A 24050-nucleotide genomic window follows, 5' to 3' on the forward strand; every position below is an offset into this window, starting at 1 on the left:
CGGTTTTTTTTCCCATGCTGAATTGCACATTTTTGTTGTTTTTTATTAAATTCTTGAAACGCTACAAAACGCATGTTTCAAATGGGTTTGTTCCGACGCAATGCTGACACAGTTACGAATTGTAAAAAGCATTTTCGAACACACACACAGAGATACAGAGGGCAACTGTTTGGCTGCTACTATTAGTATCGTTGGGTGCCTCTTTGGCTGCGACACACATATGCAAATACACACATACACATATGTGTGTATAGACTTGCACCTAGGAAAGTCAGTAACTCGATTGCTGTTGCATGTTTGAATTCTGAATTGAATTGCTGTTGAGTGCTGCACGCATACATGCACAAACGCACACACCCACACACATCCACATATACATACGCATGCGGCTGGCGTCTGGTGCATGCTGCAACGCTTATTTGACAGTTGATGTGACTACATATCCAGGGAGTGATTGACATTTGGCACATGCCACAGCAAAACCAGTCAACAGAAAGAGAAAGAGCAAGAGCATGAGTGAAAGGGAGAGAGTGATAGCACCAGCATACTTTTGTCTCTTGGACCTAATGCAAATCTATGACAATTGTAATTGAGCATATAAGCAGAGTGCGAACACATCTGCACACACACACACACACACACACACACACATACACACACACATTCGATCACTTACTCTGCGTGCTGTTGCATGCTTGCCAACGCATTACAAGCTAAGCATTTTAAGCTTAACGACCTATGAATATTTGCGACTCGCCCGCTCGCTCGCATGGATGAAAACTGGAAAACTTGTTTCGGGCAAATCAATTCATTAAACTTTTTTTGTTGGCAAATTGCAATTATTTTTATGAGTTACTTGTTTTCGATGCAAAGTTAAATTGTAAATTGATTATATTGGGGATATTGATTCTATTCTATTTGACTTTGTTGCTTTGCCATGAGAGAGTTGCTAATTTCATACTAAAACTCTTTCAATAATTGAAACTACAGCTCAGCCTGAAATTAAACTCCAGCTTCAATTTGATTCGTTTCTGATGAAGTTTGAGAGCTTAGATGGGAGAGCTCTAGCTGCATAGTTGGCCACCTTAAATAAGTATAAGTAAGTATATGATGTATGTATGTAGATACACAATGCAGTTTCTTGTATTTTCAACCCAATGGAATTCCTTTTCAACATTAAACTTTCAAATACAGACCAAATTTAATGAATTTTTTGTAATAATTTAACTGTTATGAAGCTAATAAAATTGTCTAATTAATATATACATTTTTTTTTTAATATAAAAAATTGTCAATATAATTATTTATGTGAAGAACTTATTAAAAACAAATACAAAAAATAAAAAATAATAATAATAATAATAATAATAATAATAATAACAAAACAAAACAATTTCCCTAAAATGATTTATATTTATATTTTTTATTATTATTATTTTAAATAATTTTTAATTTGAATTTATTTTTTTAAATTATTAATTTTTTATTTTTTAATTATTGTTATTCTTATTTTTTAATTTAATATTCAATTTATTTAAATTACTTAATATTTAAAAAGATGATTGATTAAAAGCATTGTTATTTTCTTTTCTATTAAAGATTTTTGTTTTTGTTTTTTAAGCTGTTTAAAAATACTTTCCACAGATCTATAATATCTACAAAGTAACTGAAAATATTAGTTTGTACTCTACAAAACTTCGTTCTTCATTTTAATTTTCTGGCAGTGTCTATTAAGACAAACTGTTACCACAGAATGTTAAAACGAGTGCCATTATACGCCCCATACATACGCTAAAAGTTGCCTTATGGGACAACACATACATATACACATGCAAACATGTACGTGTGTGTAGTGCGTATATCACTGCTGAACGCCTTTGCCCAGCTGTGTTCGATTAACCTATTTGTTTATTGGCACCAAGCGTGCGTATCAGGCTTACCAAAAATGGGGAAAAAAAAAAATAAACAAAGCAGAAAAATAGAAAAGAAAACCCATATTATTTTAATAGGCCAAACTTGTTTTGAAATACTTTTGCGAGAGCTCAAAATAATGGCTGGGCAAACCAAGCGAGCAGCTGCCTTTGCTGGCTGATTGTTGAGTACCGAGAAACAAATGATGCAATCGAATTTTACGAGCCACATTTAATGTGGCTAATAGATTTTAACAATGTGTCAATAGAAAAGATACAGACAGCCGCAAAGCCAGCCAGCTAACTCTCTATAAAGATATCTAAGGGCGTATGTGTGTGTGTGTATGTATGTGAGTCTGACAACAATTTATTTTTATATTTGTTTGCCAACTTGCGTTAAAATGGCCCAAATGTGTGCGTACTTCGTCTTCAAAAATATAACTCAAATCTATCTATCTAGGATGCCTTGTGGTCACGCATACATGCACACATACATATGTAAACTTGCTGAGGCAGCTGTGTGCGTTTTACGATTAGCTTCGTAGCATATTTGATGTGTCTGGCTAGCATAGCCATTCATATATCCTTAAAAGATCAAGAAAAATAAAATTAAAAAAATGTTTTTAATTGATATTACAAAAATATCAAATGGAAGAAGATATTAGAAGCAAATATTAGAGAGGTATGAAAATCAAGATGTTTAGTTAAAAATAGAGATGGTGAGAAAAAGAGAGGGAGAGAGAAACTTCTGGCTTAGCAAACTGTTCGGCTATATATCTTACATTTCCCTCACCAAATCTTCTTACATATGTTCTCTGAAAAAAAAAAAGATAAAATGCATTTAAAGAAATATTTACATTTAGCTCAAAAGCTTCCACAACATAATACTAGCTGCTGCTAAATCTAATCTTATATATACATACACACATACACATACACATCTTACACTCACACAGACACACACACTGTCGAAAATTCATTTAACTCGACGACACTTCTGGGTGTGATTAAGAAATTTAGCGCCGAGATTTGCGACTTCAGCTAGTTGGAAAATGCAAATTGTTCGGCCATCAGGGCCGCAGTGGAAAATCATAAAAAATAGGGAGAAATAAAGCAAAGCACAACAAAATTTAGAAAGCTCCACGCATCTTAAATGAAGCCATCAAAAAGTTGATCAAGAAATTTAATAACCTAGCAAACTGCCAATGAAGTGGCAGCTGTCCAAACAACAAAAGACCCGTACATGAATACCGAAGCCCCGCCCCCCATAAATATAATCGAGATGCCAAATACTTAGCTAAACCTTTTTCCAATGGCCCCTACCAAGCAGAGAGAAAAAAAAAAGAAGTAACCTGAGCGTGGCCAATTTGTAGCCTCCGGCCTAAAAGCGGGAAATATAAAATTCAAGAGAAGTCGAAAAAAAAAAAATTACGAAATATATAAAATAAAATTGAAAGAAAAGGCAAAAATCGACGCCTGCTGCCTGAATAAACGACCCATGTCAATTATGCGCTGAAAGCAAATATATTACAATATCATAAAAAACGAAAATGAAAATGTAAACGCAAACAGGCAAAAGTCGAGCGGGCACAATGAGCGCCAGCTCCCCAATCATCTCTCCAAATGCTGCTTAAACAGCTGCCCCCAAACCGAATACAGCATACAAACATTGAAAATGCGGAAACTCTTTGTAAAAGTTATCAATAGAGCCTCAATTTTAATACCAAGACTCTGCATACACACAAATTTACATTCAAAAATTTATAAAGTTGGAATTCCTTTACCCAAGGCTAGCATAAAATATTATTTTATGTTAGAGAAGACAAACAGAAGCTGAGCCTAACAATTCAAATATAAATTATCGATATTTTCGACTAATTTTCTTGTTAATTAATTTTCATATTTCTCTAAATCTTTGCTTACAATTAGCAACAATAATTGATAGATATATTATACTTTTTAAACTTTGAGCGTAATAGAATTTTTTGCCTATCAATTCATACTAATATAAATATATTTAGATATTTTGCAAAAATACAGTAGAATCCAGATAATTTGAAATGGCAAGACGATATGTTTTTTCGATTGAAACCAAAATTCAAACTATCGATAATTATTGAGAACGAATTTCTTTCAAGGATATAGAATTGTTTTTCGATTTCCAACTAAATTTTAGAAAATTGTCAAAATATCAAAGCAATAAAAACTATTAAGGGAAAAAGCTCAATATTTATATCTTAATAAAGAGATTATAAATCAAATCACATAACTTTAAAGTTAGAAACATTTAGAAAATATAGCTGATTTTGAATAATCTATGTTTCTAATGAAAATTTATATTTATTTATATACTCCAGCGATTAAACGGAAATAAAAACTTTGATTTTGCAAACTTTTTCTTTTGTTCACCTTTTCAAACTTTGCGCTTGGGAATTGCAACAAATACGCCAAAAGTTTTCCACTATGAGAGGCAACAACAAAGAGGGTAAAACAATTGAAAATTTTTAATATTTACCTATTGTTGCCTCTTAGTGCAAACACTATTAAACAAATTTGGAGCAGGCAAACGCTTTAAATTGGCTCATTTGGAAGCCATTTGCACAGTGGCTATAAGTTGGCTTTGTCAACGGCAACGCAGCGCACACGCATGCAAATTGTTTGCACTTTTATGCAGTTAGACACACAAAGGCGTGGCCAAGCTGGCGCTGAGAAAACCAGGCCAAAACCATCACAGAGAGTGAGAGAGGGAGAGAGAGAACGAGCGAGAAATGGCTAACAACAAAGGGCGTCCAGTGCATTTTGGGTCCCTGCCTCGACATTGGCCCACTCGGATGGCATAAACAAGTTTTTGGCTGTTCTCAAAGCCAGCTACATGCCCCACTCCATAATTGAGACTATCATTAAGCCAGGCCAGAGAACTGATGATGCCGACTCTTAGATGAAAGCTACCTGCCATTAGGCACATGCATTATACACAATGCTGCAAAATCTTAAAGCTCTTTGAGCCAAAGAGCTGATAAGCGACAGACAGCCAGCAGACAGCAGCCAGCAGCCCGTTGCAGCAGAGCTTAAAAGAAAACATAGCCTGGTGTTTGCTTATAAAATATGCAATAGCCACACTCATTGGCTGCATATTTATGCGATTAGAGATGCAGCAGCAAGAGGCGACCGGGCTAACTGACAGGATACTACCACAGAGCAAATCAAATGGCTGTGCAAAGCGAATAGGAAACTGCTGACAGTTGGTTTTTCGGACATAAGATGCTGCTACCTCTTCACAAAGCAAGGAGAAGAAAAAAAAGAAAGGATGATAGTGCGGGTGTGTGTGTGTGTGGGTGTGGGTGTCTCTGTTGGAGTAGCATAATAAAAGGACAACAAGCCACACTGACAGTTGCTTTTTCGGGCGGGTTCTTTCACTTTTTTTTTACTGTGTGTGTGTGTGTGTGTGTGTTTGTTGTGCTTTCGATTTGTAGGCAAAAAGGTGACAATGGCTCTGACAAAACGAAACGAATGGACAGCAAATGTGCACTGGACGATGAAGAGAAAGGGCAAACGGATATACTACAACCAGCAAACCGACAACACTCATATGTGTCTGTGTGAAGCATATGTGAATTTGAGAAGGACGAGGTGTGTGTGTGCGTGTGTGTGTGTGTGTGTAGAAATGTGCGGTTATGCGTTAGCAGAACATCTTGTGATGCCTTTGGGGCTGCTGCACGGTGTATGGTAAAGGACAAACGGAGCTGGGGATTTAAATGTGAAAATGACTTGGGCAAGAAACAAAGAAGAACCAAAAAAATAGAATAAAACAAAATCGTTTCCTGACCAGCCACGTTAATGTTAGTAGAGGCCATAACACAAAAGGGTCAATCACAAACAAATGAAAAAATTCTTTATTTCTTCTCATGTAGTCCGAAAAAAAGAAAAGAAAAACAAACAAGAGGCCAAGGCAAAAAGCCTTTACATCAACACTTTTGTAATGTGATAAACATTTCTAATTTATTCGATTTGCATAGCAAGCAAATGTTAGACTTTTATAGTCTTTGGAGAAGCATCATATATTACATATTGATATGAAATAAAAATAGGAATTGTTTCGAAAAGTAGAAATTTATTTATAGATAAGTCAAAATAGCTTTGAGTTTTGATATGCTCGAAAAAACATCCTGATGTGCGTTGTATTTGATCTATCAATCATTACATGTGGATGTAGTTTGTATTTGAATTATTAATCCTTACAGAATGAAGATGATATCAAATGAACAAGCTTTCATAATTTGTTTGTAATTTCCATAGTTCAAGAGTTTCTATATTTACATCATGAGGTATTTCCTTAAACGCTCCCTCTACAGCCCTTAAGCAGTAGAAAGTCATGATAGACATTAACTAAATTCTCTTTAAATCTGATTGAAGCACATACCACAATCGTAGCGAACTATTTGCGGGGATTACCCTAAACTGAATTTCGCGAAATTGTGCGAATTTTGGCAATTTGGTAAAACGCAATTAAAATGCAAAACTGAAAATGGAGGAAAATGTAAGCTCATGATTAGTGCGGATAATAAGTAATCGAAAACATTTTCCCTGTGTGTGTGTTCACACAGACATATGAGATATGTATAGTTAGCAACAATAACCAGAACAGTGCGCAGCCAATGGGGGGGCTCGTCCGTCTACACATACTAAATAAATAACTAAAAGCCATAACTTGTACAAATGACGTTGTTGTAGTTGTTGTTGTTGTATTTGGGCACCAAACTTCAGCAGAGCAATCAATAAACGCTGAATATTTCATATGCTTCATTGAATTGTGCAGCACACGCAAATGAGCAGCGCAACCACAGCTTGTGTGTGTGTGTGAGAGAGAGAGTATGTGTGTAAGTGTGTGTGCATGACTTTTGCTAATAAGCTCATTCCAAAGATGATGTTCACTGTGTGCATAATGCACTGTTTGCCCACGCAGCTGACTTTCTCTATATAAGAGCAAATGCCAATGCTCACATTGCTGCAAATTGCAACTGATTGAGCGGCACCCACAACAGCGGCAGCTGCAGCTGCAGCAGTCGAGTGGCTTGTTTGCAAATGAGCAGCCATCATTTTTCGCCAACCAACTGGACTGTCTCCATCAGCATGAGCATCCGCATCCCCATCTGCATCAGCATCTGCATCTGCATCTCGATGTCTTCGTCTTTATCTGCGCACTAAAAGTGAAATTGATGAGCGAGGAGCGTGAAGCGGACAAGCGAAGAGCTGGTTGACGCTGCCACGGGCAGCCCTGCCTATCGCTGACAGCAGCAATAAAAACTTGTGAAAAATGTTGCCAACAATTCGGAGCAGCCAAAATAAAATGGCCAAAGAGTCACTCGATCAAATTGCCGTACAGTGGGTCATAAATGCAGTTTCAAGCCAGTAAATGTGAGAGATAATGAAAGAGTTAAGAGTGGAGGAAAAAAGTGAAACAAAAAACTAAAACTTTGTAGAATAATTAGCAAATTAATCTAAGACAGTGTAAAGACTTAAGCTATCAAAAGAAACATAAAAAAAAAAAAAATAAAAAAAATATACAAATAAAAATAATAATTTAATCATATGAAAAGTTCAAGTTTCCACAAAATATAACTAAAAGTATTATTAAAATCTTCACCAACTTTTCACCCCCTTTTCCTCACACACACTTCCACAGTGCAGCGGAATTTGCGTGCTATTGACATCTATCTCATCTAGCTAGCTAGCTGTATGCTTTAGGTTGGCTGCTCGGCTCTTTAAACAGTATGACGGGCGAAACTTTAATTAAATTTTTGCACAAATTGCTGTCGCTGCAATAATAACAAACAAACAGCAATAGTTACAATTTGTTGCCAACTGTAAATTGTAGCTGTTATGGAGCTTGCCGTCTTGGCTAAAAACTTCTTCTTGGCCAACTGGCTAATTTGTTTGACAAACAGGGCGTTACAGGAGGTGGCTGCGGACTCACTGCGGGCTGCAAGGGGGCGGGTCGCGGGTTGCGGGTTGAAGTGCTGCCTGGTAAGCCGCAGTAGGCTCTATAAAAACTTGGCATGCAGGCAAAGCGAACGGCGAACGCGGCAGCCAACGGATTTAGCTACTGTTGCTCTCCTCAAATTGAATTGTTGGCTTTTGCGTTACGCATACGCCGCGTGGACCGCTAAATGAACTTTGACGTTGGCATTAAGCGGGAAAATTGTAACTAAGGACAAAGGGTTAACTTTTGCAGTGGCTGTAGCCTATAGTCGTAGCTGCGCCTGTAGGTTTTTGCTCTTTATGTGAACTTTTGAACTTGAAGGTTATGTATTCAATATCTGTATCTGCATCTGGGTACCTGCATATATGTATCTATATCTATATCTATATCTATATCTATATCTATATCTATATCTATATCTATATCTATATCTATATCTATATCTATATCTATATCTGTATCTGTATCTTTATCTGTATCTGTATCTGTATCTGTATATGTATATGTATATGTATCTGTATCTGTATCTGTATCTGTATCTATATCTATATCTGTATCTGTATCTGTATCTGTATCTGTATCTGTATCTGTATCTGTATCTGTATCTGTATCTGTATCTGTATCTGTATCTGTATCTGTACCTGTACCTGTACCTGTATCTGTATCTGTATCTGTATCTGTATCTGTATCTGTATCTGTATCTGTATCTATAAATGTATCTATATCTATATCTGTAAAAATATTAAACATTTATTCACAACTTTTTATCAGTTATGTCAAGCTGTTTTCATATTGTTGTATTATTTGATGTCTTTTCCCATATTCGGCACAGAGCCCACTCAAGTGATACCCTATGATAAAATACCCAATTGTCAATACTCAACAACAAAAAATCTCCTCTCAGTCAACAAGTCGACAGCTTTATTATCCTGCTTAACGATGCGTTCTGATTTTCATATCCCACTGATTTGTTCATGGAAAAAAAAACACATTGCAATTTTTATTTTTGTTTCGCACAATTTCATTTATGATAAAGGGCTGCATTTGTGGCTTTGGTCGATCGCTCAGTCGGCGCTGTTGAAATGACAAAACTTTGCACCTGCAGCACCCGCCCACCTGTTCCATCTATCAGAAAAGCAGCACTGTGGCTGTATCTTTGGCGCTTTCGGGCATTGGGCGAAAGTTTTTAATTAGTCTTTGATAGGAAACCTACCGAGTTCGCAACTTTAAACGGTTTGCAATGTCGATACAGTGAACTCTTTGAACACCTTGTCACTGCAACCCTTGGTCTATTTTGTCAGCTAGCTTTTCCTTTCTTTTTTTTGCGTGGAGGTTAATCAAAGTTCAGATAACCTGCGGCTGCTTAGCTAGGTACACCCTTTGACTTGCGCAGCACAAATTGCAAGCCGCGGGCTGCGTGCCACAGCTAAAATTACGCATACGCCATGTGCGCCATGTCAAACTACAAACAGACTGGCAGGCAGGGCAGGCGGACGGACAGACATGCACACACATTGACACAGCTACAGCTATGACAATTGGCAGTGTAATTTGCGAATTCATATCAAATTACAACACATGTTTATATATGCATATATAAATATATATATGTATTTATGGATGCATGCACATACATATATACATATATAACATGTCACTCATCGCACTTATCTCAACACAAAAATCATGTGTCGCAGCCAAAGGCAACTTTGTCTGCCCGACTGCCTCAGCTGCCTGCAACTGGCATTTGTTGAATATCTTTTTCTGCATGCTGCACTTGTTCCTTGAAATATGCGCGTCACTTTTATTGCCAGTTGGCTTCGCTTTTGACATTACTGAGCCCTTTCCCTTTTACGTGCCCCCTCGCGACAGTATTCTGCTGAGCTGCTGCTTGCGATTCGACCACATTTTGACTTGCAGCGACAGTTGCAGAGCTCTCTGCTCCGAAGCTGTCAACAATTTCAACTAACTGCCATTAACATGCGGTTATTGTTTACACACATTGTAAGCACACTTGACTTAGATGTAAAAATTAGTTCTAGTCAGCTTTTATTTAAGTAGAAATTTAAAGTCTTTAAGCTGAAGGTGATGAGCAGTGTAGAGTATATGCATGTGTATATAATGAAGGGAAGATGTATAATGAAGCAGAGTACATAGAGAGAGAGAGTGAGGGAGAGAGAGAGAGAGAGAGAGAAAGAGAGAGAGAGAGAAAGAGAGAGAGAGAGAGAGAGCGAGAGAGAGACAGAAACTCTGACTTCTCTAATTGTGAAATACACGGAGAATGAGAGAGTGAAAATAAAAGAAAATAAACAGAGATACAATGAGAGCGACAGAGATAGAGACAGAGGCAGAGAATTGAAGAGTTAACCTGTCTATGGAATAAAGAGGAAGAGAGAGAGAGAGAGAGAGAGAGGAAGAGAGAGGAGCATTGTGAATGAGGTAGACATATATACAGAATATGAAAGAGAGAGAGAGAGGGAGAGAGAGAGAAGATGAAAGGAAGAGAAAGAGATAGCGAGAGAGATATATATAGAGAAAGAGGGAGACAGAAAAAAGAACAAGTGAGTGAAACAGAGATAGAGAGATGGCAAAAGAGAAAGTGAGAGAGCGAGAGAGAGAGACAGAGAGAGAACAAGAAACTAATCTCAAGTCAAGCAGCTACTTGAATGATATTCAACTTTCCATGCTGCTTTCACAACTCCTTAATTTCTTCTTCTTACATCAACTTTAAATTAATATTCTAACTAAAACTAATTCCAACTGTTCAACAACATTTTCTTCTAGTGTATTTTAAGTGGCTTTTGCGAAAACTCCTGTCAGCTCTAACTAAAGAGCTTCTTGATTTCCCAGCCGCATCGCATTTTCCGCACAGCAAACCCAAATGTAACTAAATACTTAATTGGTATATATAGTATATACTAAAAAATAAAATAAAATGGAAAAGCAAAAGGAGGAAAGGCATTGTGCTGAGAGCATATCTACTATGTACCTTCTAAGCGGCTTACATTTTGTGCATTCTTTTCGACTGTGAAGCAACTTACAACTAATTAAACCCCAGACCCATCAAAATGAAGAGCGGATTATGTGGAAAATGTGCAAAGGCAAAGGAACAACGCAAAGGCAGCACTTGTCTGACCCTTATATGCATTATATATAGCAATTGCATCTGACATTAATATCGCTTTGACTTTTCTAGTGTAAAAGTATTTTCTTTGTATAAAAATATCATTGATTTTATTTAGATAAATAAGATCCATCCTTTTATATATAGAGAGCAATGAAATGGTCTCTCTTTTAGTTTGAGCAACCCAATATCTCTCTCCTTTTAATTTTAATTTATTTTCTTTTTCTCTCTTATTCTCTCAGTATCTTTCTCTCTCTCTCTCTCTCTCTCTTTTTATCTCTAACTTTACCAACTCTTACTACAGCTCAATCTCGCTTTCTATATCTCTTTCTAAGCCTCTATTCTATCTGTCTCTGAGTCAACTTTTATCTCCCCACAAGCCTATGTATACAGTTATAGGGATTTATTGTAAATTCTAAAAGTTCAACATATTTTCATTTTTCTCTTGCTTTCGGAATATATTAAAACTTTCTACACTGCGAATTTTCACTTCAAAATTTTATCCTTAAAAATTTTAGCTCCTCTCAATTCTAATCTCCTCTAATTTAAGCAAACTTTTGTCTTATATTTCTGTCATTCATTGGCTTTCCATTTCTTTTGCCTTAAGCCTTGCGAATTTGACAGTTTATTGTTTCTGTCGCCTTTAAGTTTAAAGCTGATCCTTGACAATTTATTTGAATGTTGCAATCTGCGTTGCGTTCCCGTTGCACTCGCTCTGCCTGTCTCTACGCTCTCCGGCTGGCTGGCTCAATGCCTTGAGGATTTGCTGTCATTTGCGTTCTGGATTTCTATTTCCCAAAGCTACCACCTTAAGACGTCACTGGCAGAAGCCATCCACACCTCCCCACCCCGCCACACCTCCACTCCACTACGCCTTGTTCGCCTGCTGTCAAACGCAAAAGTTTGCGTGTGGAGCTGATGAAGCTGACGATGGGGCTGAATGGAGAAGCTGCAGCAAAACTTTCTAATATTTTTCAGCACCTCAACAGCAGCGATAAGAACTATGGCACGTTGTCGTCCTGGTTCCACAACGTCCTAATTAGTTGAGTTCTATGCATTTTCTGCCAAAGGTAAGGGCAAAGCTAGAAGGCTGTGGCAATGGCAAAGGCGAAACTATGGCCAAACTTAAAGGTAAAAAAAAATGAAAGTCTAAGAAGAGGAAATTTTTGGCTCCTCTGGTATAACTTTGGTAATATTTTGTTATAGCAAAGTTTCGATGTTGATAAAATGTGGCAAATAAAAAGTTAGGAAGTCTTTGTGAATGCGGTCAAGCGAAATTATTGGTGTGATTATAATGTCAGTGCCACAATATTGAGTAGTTACTGTAGTTGCGGAAATTGATTAAGAACTTGTAGTTAGAATTTGAAGAGACCTGTGACTGCTCGGCTTTAGATTGAGTTAGATGATTGACTCTATATGAGGTATATTTTATGATAGACTAGGCAGGTAGGCTGGCTATATACAAAGGAGATTCTGAAATCATTCATCTACCCTAGCGTTACATGCTTCGCAAGAGACCGACTATACCCTAACACACTCTCACAAAAATAGGCCATGTTATTTATCGATTAATCTGGCAGCAGCTGTTGTGTCCTATCCTTATATCATAACAACGCATCATTTATGCGCATTTTTCGCACATCTTTTGGATAGCTTGTTTCATTTTCTCTGATTTTCTTCTTCTTTTTTTTTTTTTTTTTTTTTGTTGATTTGCGAGGCAAAAGCTGTTGGGACTTGCGTCAATGCAACTGACAATTTTTCAATCTGGATGCGAAGCCGGCGTCAGAAATAATTGCAAAATGCATCAATCAGCTGTCAGAGCCGATACTTGACTATCTTTCAGCACGAGCTGAGCGACAACTGCGACAACAGAGTGAGAAAGGGAGAGAGAGAGAGAGACAGAGAGAGGGAGAGAAAAAAATACGTTGAGAAAAAGGAAAACAAATTTCAGCAGACGTTACGTCCGTCTGTTTGTCAGCTGCAGTCACGCCCCCTCATATTTTGACAGGCGACATGTCGAAATGGATGTGAGCATTTTTAGCTGCCAGTCGTAAGAGTAGACGAAGCAGAAGAAGAAGTAGAAGAAGCGACAGAGGAGTAAGGCAGCTCATTAGCCGCGATTATGTGGCAGCCAGTTGTTTGCCTCACTGCGTCTAGACCGCATTTCCGATAATTATTCTTGTATTGGCTGCAGTCGAGACGATGTCAAAAGTTTTGCGGCACCGAAAAAACTAAATCGAGCTGAAAACTAAGCAACCGCAGCCGCAACAGCCACAGGGCAAGGATGAGGATGCTGACAATGGGGCAGAATGCAGGATTATAGGCGCAATGCCAAGGCGCAGTCAATGGTCCTTTCCCCATCCCACTCCTGCTGCTCCTGCTCCTGCTGTGCTGGCCAGCTAATGCGGTTGATGTCCTTGTCCGAGTCTGATTGATTTTTACATGCTACAACGATTCGTTTGTCTCTCCTTCCTGCTGCCTCGCCCGCCCGCTGTGCGCCCTCATTCGTTATACTTTTAATTGATAATTGCGGAAATGTCGGAAATTGTAAAAATCTGCACAAAACTTTATCCATCCATCAGTTTGACCAAATTGGCGGCCATTGCCATTTAATATATAGTTCGGGTTTCGGGTCAACGGAAATCAAGCAAATTGGTTAACAGCAAAACCGCAAAGCATTTAATAATGGACAGAGCAGCGAACAAAAACCCCCAAAAGAGCAAAGAGAACGACATAGAAATACATAGATTTATGTAGAGATAGAGTGCAACAATTGCCAATATTTCAGTTTGAATTCGTGTATATTAAAAAAAAAAAAAAAAGAAAAGATTTTTTATTTGTACATGCTCTATAGTTATGAACATAGCACGATTTGAGCTATATAGAGATTGTAGCTAGTCTTGTAGAAAACATTCTATGGGATATTTGAGAATCATTGAACTGCACTAAAATATAGTTGTGCAAGTTTTGTTTACTAAAAATCTGGATTTAGGGTATCTTCCAGTCATCACTCTCAACTATAACAGTCTTTTATGAACTATACCTAAAACAAAGCTAACTATAGGGTATATTGTAGTCATATGCTCAATTAGAATGTTTTTTTTTATGTTTTGCTATCAGGAAGCTAATTACAGGGTATTATAGCAGCACTAATGAGTGGAATATTCGATTAAGAGATGCACAGAGTATCTAAAAATCCTAACGCTTAGCTAGTTCGCTTCACTTTGTGTAAAAGCTATGTATAGGATATTTCCCAGTGCATTACATCACATGAGGTAGGTAACAGAGCTTTTTACAGCGCATCTAAAAGTTGTTCTCTATGTTAAGCTTATGCATCATAATAGGATTATAAGTTACAACTCGATGCAATAGATTTTTATATGTTTTTCAATTTAAGCTACCACAAATCAAGTTACAGGGTATTTTTTAGTTAGTCTCATACTAGCGCGCTCTATTACAACAACCAAGCCACATACAGGGTATTTACCTATTCTATTCAGTGAATTGTGGGCGCATACAAAGCTAACTGAAATGTGAGCTCTTAGTTTCGCATAGCAGCATTACTCAACACTGGTTTAACAATGCCACGCCCTAAGCTTCCTATTGTTTGCCAGCCATAAGTCTCGCCCCACGCTCCAACAAGACGCATTTAATATTCATGTTGCGTTTCAGCTTGACGGCCACACATTTTAGCCCAGAAATCAATTATACGCCCAGGAAAATATGATACGACGCTTTAAGTGTGTGTGTGTGCGAGTGCATGGGTGTGTGTGTGTGTGTGTGTGTTGGTGTGTGTGCCTTGGACATAGGCTTCGGCTAATATTACGTGTAATTAAGGCGCGCGCGTACATCCAACACATCGTCCTGGTCGTCCTCGTCCTCGTCCACGTCGTCGGCGACTCCAATGGGAATGCGCTCCATTTCTCTGGAGGAATTTCGCACTGGACCACACGCACAGTGAGCGAAAATTTTGATATGCTGGCAACGTAATTGCCAAATTACTTGGATTTTTGCTAACTGTAACACTAAACGCAACTGCGAGTGTGGAATTTCAATAAAATATGCAAGGTATAACGCACATAATATACACACACGTATGTGTGTGTATACATACACATATATCAAACACATAAAGTACAGCGGACATCACGTATACGCCGTGTGTGTGTGGCGCTTAAATTTGTTAAGCACTCGGTTCTATTTATAATTTATGCTTTTAGGTATTTTACCAAGAAATTATGAGTGCTAACTTTGTGATAAACGACACTGAAGTTGCTATAATAATTTTATTAACTTGCAGAGAAGCATGATGAACAGGATGTGGAAGGCGTAATGCTTGCAGTTTATAATTTTTTTTTAGGGTTTCTACTTGAAAACTGATGGTCTATAAATCGAAACCATATGCTATAAAAATTATATGATTGACAGGCAAAATGTCAGCAGTTTAGTTGTCGATATATAAGATATTGTCTCTATAAGAGAACTTAATATATGAAATAGTACATACTTCCTGTTTCCTTAACCTTGTGATAAATGCCATAAAATTCGCTTAAAAAAAAAAAACAAAAAAAAAAAAAAAAAAAAAAAAAAAAAAAAATAAACACAAGATGAGAAAAAACTTATCCATACAAAACATGATATTTTCCTTTATAATTCAAACAGTTATAAATATATTTCCTTATAAGAAACGCACATTTCATATACATATCTCACCTCCTTTCTGAACCTCAGTACAAGTACGCAAAATCCACTCTACAAATACTTCACTCAAAGCATTCTCAACCACTTTAAGAACTCATCAAACAAGTAACATCACAAAATTCTAATTCCGTCTGGCATATTGATAGAGAGCAACTTCACAGGAGAAAGATGGAGAGAGGAAAAAAAGAAGGGAAAACATTTCTTTTTTCCCACAGATTTATTAGCCATATTCACGAATGTCAATTGGCTGGTCATTTTGGTAAGTGATTTTGGTTTGGCCATGCTTCATTTTGAAGCGGCTACAAATTGATTTGGCATCTGCTTCTTGATTGATTGGACCCATTAGTGTAGCCGGCTTTGCATTAAGATATTTATAGAAATTGATTTCTTCTTCTTATGTATGCGTGAAACTTTTTCAAAAAACTGCTCACTTGACTTAGAAGTTTTTTTTTTTTTTTTTTGCAACTGATTGATATGTGCAATCGTTAAGGTCTAAGAAATTCCGCTTTATATTACAAAAAAAATTACTTTAAATTGCGAGTATAAAGAAGAAATATTATATTAAAGTGTTTGTACTCACCCTATTATACGTGCAGTTGGTTGAAGAACTAGAAGTTTATGCTGAAAAATGTAAGATAAAATAAAAAATCATATTTAAAAAAAATTAAAAAAATAAAATTCTATTTAAAATTAAAGTATTATTTTAGCTTCAGGACATTTTCTTAAATTAAATAAAATATTGAAAAAAAAAACTTAATAAATATTTTAAATATTATATAAGAAATACTTTAAGAATGATAGTCGAAGCTATAAAAATACTAAAAATTATTTTGTTGAAAATATTTAAAAAAATAAAAAAAAAAAAATAATATGAGAAAAAACAATTCTAAGAGTAGCTAAAACTAAAGCGAAACCCGTTTTAGCTCAATCGCCTCTTCATTTAGTTGAGAGCTCTATTTACTTAGCAGAAGTCATTCCCGTTTTCTTGACTTTATTCGAGTTCATTCGAAGTCCCGCTGTTTGCCTGTGTGGAAAAGTTGGAAAACGGCGCTAATTTTATGACAGCTCCAACTTTGGCACTCGTCAAATGTAAAATACACCAAAGGGGCTCCGAATAAAAACAGATGAAGAAGAGTGTATAAAAATAAAGAAGAAAAGCCTCGTAACTTGAGTTGCGAGCAAACTTTGGGCCATCTTGCGCTTTGGGGCATGCGACGTTTTATGCTAATGTGAGGCAGAGAACTCTGGCAAGTTGCGCCTGCGGTCTTCAGGCAAACAACACGAACATCCTTTTGCTCCTTTTCCTCTTCGTCCTCTTCGTTCTTTCATTTTTTGGCTCTGCTGTCAACGCTGCCTGTGTTAATTACTGCGGCGAGCGCATGATTCATGACTTCCGGATTGCCACAGACGGTTTCTAATTATGATGCAACAAATAAAAATTCAACGATATGGCAAGCGTAACTATTGTGGCAAGCCCTTCAGCCACTTCAAATTTAACTGTAAATAGTTAAAGGCGACGCAGGGTAAATGCTATGCCGCCTAACTCAACACAGCCTACTCTCAACACTTGCTAATGCGTTGATGGGTGGGCTGGAGCTTTAGCTGGAGCTAGCGTTGGGGCTGGGGCTGGGGCGAAGCTCCATCTGCTGCCTTAACACTTGTGCTCGGATGTGGCAACGTCGAGTCTTCAGTCATGTGGCTACTGCGGTTAACCGACAATTTGTGCAGAGTTCCTGAAATTGCCTCGACTCTAGCAGCAGCTTATTTGCTCTTAACAGAGTATTGCTGTTAATTCATTTGGATTAGATGCAATAGCAGGCCACAGCAAATACAGCTTAAGATAAATAGCATTAGGAATTTAAATATGTACATATACATACATATATCTAAAGATGAGTCGAGTTTAAGTGTATTTCAGCAGATTTGCCAAAAATACCGCATTTAAAATGTTTATAGTATTTTGTTGTGTTTACCTTTAAGTATTTATTTGTTTCTAACTTTCATTTTTCTCTCTCTCTCTCTCTCTGCTTGGTATTAAAATGCAGCGTAATAACAATATGTTGATTTAGTGTTAATAAATATCAAATATATTCTCATCATGGCGCACACATAAATTAAAATTTATATCAAATCAGTAAGAACGTTGCAATCGGGCGTTACCGACTGCGACATACTCATTCACGGCCCATATCTTGCCACGCCCACAAGAAGAAGATGTCTACAGTTATTAAATCGTTAAATTTTGATTATCTAGCTTTTCAACTTTAGAATATATATCCACCATATCTCGAAATTTCAACAAAAGCAAGACGAACAAAACCAATACACTCATTTAAATTTCATAAATGAGCATACAAAATTTATAGTTTTTACGGTAAAGAGTTCGTCATGTGCGGCAAATCATCAAAAATCTCGGTTTTCAAATTTTTTATTATTTAAATTTTAATATTTTTTTGTATTATTTTTTTGTTCACTTACATAATAATAATCTAAGTCTTAGCATAACTAGTTTTTTATTTATTCCATACACTATAGATTTTATTAGATTTATTTTGGCAAAAAATTCATTTGATTTTTGCCCATCGACGTGTCAATTTCATTTTATTTTTCTCTCTTTTCAATTATTTGCTTTTCCAGCTATTTTTGCATTTATCATATTTATAATATATTTATCTTTGCACACATACATCGATAGCATGTAGTCGTATTTTCTCTTTTAATATTTTCATTTGATTTGAGTTTTTGATTTCGGAATATTTGATTTGATGCGCTTCGAACAGAAAATGTTTAAATGCATTTTTACCTGCAACTGGTTTTTGGTTTGAGTAGTCCTATAAAAACCTTGTATATTTATGCTATACATATGGTATCGTATCTATATAGTATATATAGTATAGTAGTTATATTAAAATCAAATCAAAATAATTAACTAGCAACAGTTTATTACGTAAATAGTTTACAAATAGTATGTATGTATATTCTTTATAAGGTTTATCTCAGTACCATTCAAATGTCTTTTGATATGACTTAAGCAATTTTATGTTTTTCCGTTTTCATCATGGCAACTATATACGATATTTGTATATATTTGATTATATACACTATTGACCTACACATATGTATATACATATGTGTGCTTGCAAAAGACTTTTTAATACTATGAACGCTTTGAATTATATCTAATTTATTTATACATTTATATTCACTAGATGCGGAAGTATGCAATTGTTGTTGTTGTTGTTATTTGCCGTAAAAACAAATTTCTTCTTCTTTCGCTTCATTCATTCAGGCCTTCGTTCAATAAATATCGAATAACATAACAAAATAAATACCAAAGAATAGCTTCTCAATTTAGTATTTATTAAATAAACTATTCGCTCGTTTTTTTTTTTATGTCGTCCATTTGTTATTTGTGAGCGAATCAAATCAAAACGATTTCAATTAAAATAAATTTAATTAAAATTTACTGTCCTCACTGCACACATTTCAAATACTCTTGCAGAGGGTATGCCAGTTTATATGTGAGATATGTAACGCATAAGAGAAGGGAACTCTGATGGCGAAATTATAATATATTTTATAAATATTTTGCTATGATTCTGAAAAACAAATTTTTGTTTGACTTATCGGACACATTTATATGATGCATCTAGCAAAAATCGAAAGAAATATAATAAAACTTCCTCTACAAGGGCATTTAATCTTCGGTCTACCAAAGTTTTTTTCTTTTTTTTTTTTTTTTTTTTTTTTTTTGTCTTGTATTATTCGATTCGACTTTTTCAACTACAATTTAAATTATTTTCTTTGCGCTAATTAATTTATTACAATATTTTTACTGAGCTATCATCGCAATTCAATACGCGCTTTTTATTTCCATTTTTTTTTTTATTACAGATATTTTTTTTATATTATTTTTATTGCTATTATTTATTTTGCTATATAGATTTCTGTAATTTAATTATAAACAAATATGCAACAACATATTATATCAAAGAGCTATATGAACACACTTTCAGCTATGTTTTCTTCATATATGCGTCGCATTGTTTTTTATATTTATTATTTTTATATTTTTCTCCTTTTTGTTTACCTTTTTGCTATTGAGCTCGTGTAATGTTATTTATAGATTTCTTTTTGTTTGTTTATTAAAAATATTAATCAGTCATTTGAATGCAACGAATTGCTGTCTATATATGTATATAGTACGTCACACACATATACAATAAATAGTATTTAAGGTTTTTCATTTCGCCTCACCCAAGCCCCCACTTCTATCTCCCCCCAGTTGACTGTTAACAGTAATGCAATAATTTATGCCCATTCATTTGCATTGCACTTGCTGACAGGCTAAATAAGAACTTGGCCAACTGATGGCCCAACTGCAATTATTTACGGCCAAGAGATGAGAGCGCGTATGCGATGTTTGTTTAATGTAAACATAAATGGAATGATTTTTGATAATGATCATGATAATAATAACGAATATTCATAAATATTTTACATTTAGTCATTATCGAAAGTATAATGTCAATTAAAGATAATAATAATTGGTAAACATAATCAAATTGGTAATGAAAAAGTAATTTTTATTATACTTATAATGATCATCATGACAGTGATATTAAAAATAAAAAATAATATAATATATAATACAATATAATAGATAAAATAAAATATAGGTAATTATTGTATAATGATAATCATAATAATAATAATTCAATGAATAATCATCGCCTTCATCACGCTAGAATAAACACGACACGCGCTCAACTCTACCCCAATGTGTTGCCATAAATAATATGGCCTACTTTTGTGCGCCGCTGGCTTCACGCTTTGAGTAAAATTTATTAAAAAATGCTTTTTGCAGTTATTAAAAGAGAAACTATTCATATATATTTTCCATATATAACATATGGAATGCTGTAATTGATATATTCAATTAAGGAATTTTCAATGCATATGAAGCTTTGAATTATTTATAATGAAATTTTGACAAGTTCCCAGAAATATTTTTCTAGTATTCTCTCTGTGTGCGCTCCCTGAATACATGATTTTCATTTTCATTTTTTAATGCTACGTTTTTATAGGCATAATTTTTTTTTTTTTTTTTTTTTTTTTTTTTTGGGTACACTTAATGAGCTCCCTTTATATATATATATTTTTTGGGTACTTATTAACTAGGGTTCGCTTAATATTACGTCTACTTCACTTACTTGTCATAAGGGTGGGCATGCTGCGGATGCTTCTTTATGTCCGGGGAGTGACGCATTAGAGTCGCGTTCTGCCCGTTGACCGGCGAGTGGGTTATGCTGCCTTCATGGCTACCGCCACCCCCGCCGCCGCCGCTGGCCATGCCCATACCACCGCCGGCACAGCCAGCCATCATTTTCTCCGTCTCCTGGCGGCTATTCGCCATTATGCGTCGTATGGTGGGCGCGCAGGGTGTGCGTCAGAGACGCGACTCCTGCACGTGCTCATGTCAAACCTGACCGTGTGCGTTCATGTGGAGCGCCTCGCCGCCATCGGCGGGCGCCCCCGACAGCTGGGCAGGTGGATAGTACTGCAAAGAAGTGCAATTGAGATACTGTGCGTCGGTTAGACATTATCGCTGACCACATAATTAAGCACATAAAACACAGCCCCAACAACTCAAATTAAAAGCGTTATAGCTGGTAGGGGCTGATATGGAGATACCCTGTAATTAGTTTGCTATTGTTATAAAAGAGTTACGTAATGTCTGCAGTACACTTAATTTCTTCATTTCGTAAGGCCAATCGTAAATTGCAGCAAATATCGATAATTAAAACTCGATAATTATCGATTGCTCCGTACTGAGAGCAATTTTTATATTATCCTATATGAAATAATTATTATAAACAGAGAATTGAGATCGATAAGACATGTATATATATTTTACCAATTATTTAATTTTATCTCTTATCCTAGCAAATCGATATTTATCGATAATATATGAAAAGTTTTCCTGAATTGATTGACCTCACATTTTAAAAACCTTCGACAAAAATCAGCTAATCAAACAGGTTACACGCATTTATCGATATGTTAAGATGATATATTTTTATCATTTGTTTCCCAAAGTAAAAGTCAAGTGCGGTCAATCAGCTTCCACTTTCACCAAATACAGGGTATATAGAGAAAATAAACACATTGTGATATCAACTCACCCCCACGCGTCCATTGTCGTAGTCGCGGCTCGCCTGAATGGTCAATTTAGCCTTGGCATGCATTGTGTCGGTCAGGGTGTTCCTTTGATGTGTGGATGCCACGCCCACGCCGGGTACAGCGCTCGCCGGTCGCAATAACATGGAGCCGTTGCTCTTGGCCGCACTGCCACCAACGCCCCCAAGATTGCCGGCCGCACTGTTTGCCTTGTTGCGAAAGCAATACTCAATAATTGCGACGAATACGGAGACAAGCAGGCCACCAATGAGTATATAGAATATGCCAGCGACATTGCTCAGCGAGAGCTCATTGTGCGATGCCTCGCGATTGTCCTTGTTGGGATTACACTCGGTTTTATCGTACCACCATTTGTCGCGCAGCTTAATCAGCTCGCCATTCTCCTTGAGCGACAGCACAGCCAAATTGATGGGATCTCTGCAAATAGGTAACGATGATTTTTTTTCATCAATGTTGGCTTGAATGTCGTGTCTAATAAAGTCTGGGAGCTTGATGATGCATCCCAATTCAGCATTTATACATATACTTGGACTTACTTGAGGGCTGAGCCAAGCGGCGTGGCAATACCAAATCCCTTTGTATCCATATTGGGACCCACTTTCATTGTGTCGCAGGGCTCTCGAGCATTTACATATTCATTTTTTGGCGATTCCACAAGCAGAGCGTATTTACCCTTGGAATTGCGCACACGTCGAATGCCCTCGTCGTAGGTATTAACAAAGACATGCTTTCTCGAGTTCATATACTCCCACATCTTATTGTGCAAGCCGATGGGGGAGCGCTGCGGGAAGGAATGGAGCGAGTGTTTATTATAATTGTCGAGTATTTATAGCAATTACAATTAATTTTGGAATATTAAAAGCCAATTTAACAGAGATTTATAGCAAGCACCTTATGAGTGGGACTAGGCAATTAGGCAATTGTTTTGATACATATCGATAAGTATATGGTAATACCTTATATGAAGAGTGTGGCTCAAGAAAATGGAATGTGTAATTTATGAAAGTATTTTGTGTGAGTGTACTAACAAAGTCTATTAAACACACAACAATAAATCGACATTCAAGAAGAATGAATCTATTGTTATCGATAAGTATTGCAAGCTGCTAAACTGGGAAACATGAATTAATTGAAATCATAAATGACAAAAGGCTCAACAATATGTTTAATTATACTTTTAACTGTTTCATTCAAATAGATCTCAAATAAACTGCCATGTGTTATCGATAACAAAGCTTGGTCAAACCACATTTAAGACAGCTAACCTAGCTGTTCAATCCCTACACACTCGACTCTTTGCTCACATGAGCTGATAATTTCGAATTATCAAAAGTCAAAAAGTTCGAACAGACTTACCCTAAAAAAGTCCCAGGTGGAGCCATGCAACAGTGTGCCGTATTGGACCTCCGTTTGCATGGCCAAGTCCTCCGGCGAGTTGATGGGCGTAACCATGCGCTCAACGGTAAGAAAGGCAGCCAAATTTGCGGTATACGAGGAGATAAGTATGAGCGTAAAAAAGAACCAGGATGCAGCTGCTATTCGACCCGACACTGAGCGAGGCGACAGATCGCAGCCCTGCTGCATAAAGGCGGACAAGGAATACCAAAACGAATTCCAAATGCTAAACTCATTGACAGACGAGGCGCTGCCCGCTGTGCCAGAGGCTGCAGCGGCAGCAGCAGCAGCAGATAGAGATGCCTGTAGAGCGGCAGACGTCTGGACGCCCGGTGTCGGTGGGCCGGGCGGCGGGGGTATGGGTGCGCCGCCAATGATGCCGGGTGGCTGCTGATTGGCAAGCTGTTCGTGATGTGCATGTGGATCTGTAAGCGAAGCAGATAGAAATAAAGAGAGAGAGAGAGAGAGAGAGAACGGTGCAAAGTGAGAATCAGCGGGGTAAAGTTTGTGAGTAGGCCACAAATTGTAACCGCAACAGTGCTGACAAGTAAGCAAACTATTATGTAGCTGAAGGCATTGCTCTCGCTGAGAATGCCTTAATTAGGATATTTTACAGCTAGATTTTAGCTAGAGCTTGCCTAAGAGTATCTAAAGTAGCTAATTAGTTAGTCTATAAAATGTAAAGCTCCTAAATATAGCTAGTTTTAGAACTGGTTATCTAGTTAATATCAACATTCAA

The 24050-nt window shown here is 36.7% G+C and overlaps 1 protein-coding gene across 1 annotated transcript in view; it reads right to left on the reverse strand.

The window, feature by feature from the left end:
- Positions 1–20843: 20843 nt before the first annotated feature.
- Positions 20844–24050, reverse strand: part of LOC6581247 (glutamate receptor 1) — a 30162-nt gene continuing 26955 nt past the window's right edge. Inside the window, exons 14-17 of the mRNA XM_002006953.4 lie at positions 23273–23736; positions 22453–22697; positions 21901–22333; positions 20844–21299 (exon numbers count right to left, since the gene is read on the reverse strand). Of these exons, the coding sequence (XP_002006989.3) occupies positions 21195–21299; positions 21901–22333; positions 22453–22697; positions 23273–23736 (1247 nt within the window). The 3' untranslated portion in view covers positions 20844–21194. The remainder of the gene's footprint in view (positions 21300–21900; positions 22334–22452; positions 22698–23272; positions 23737–24050) is intronic.

The sequence above is a fragment of the Drosophila mojavensis genome, unplaced genomic scaffold, assembly GCF_018153725.1.
Source record: "Drosophila mojavensis isolate 15081-1352.22 unplaced genomic scaffold, ASM1815372v1 contig_74, whole genome shotgun sequence".
NCBI classification, from domain to species: domain Eukaryota; kingdom Metazoa; phylum Arthropoda; class Insecta; order Diptera; family Drosophilidae; genus Drosophila; species Drosophila mojavensis.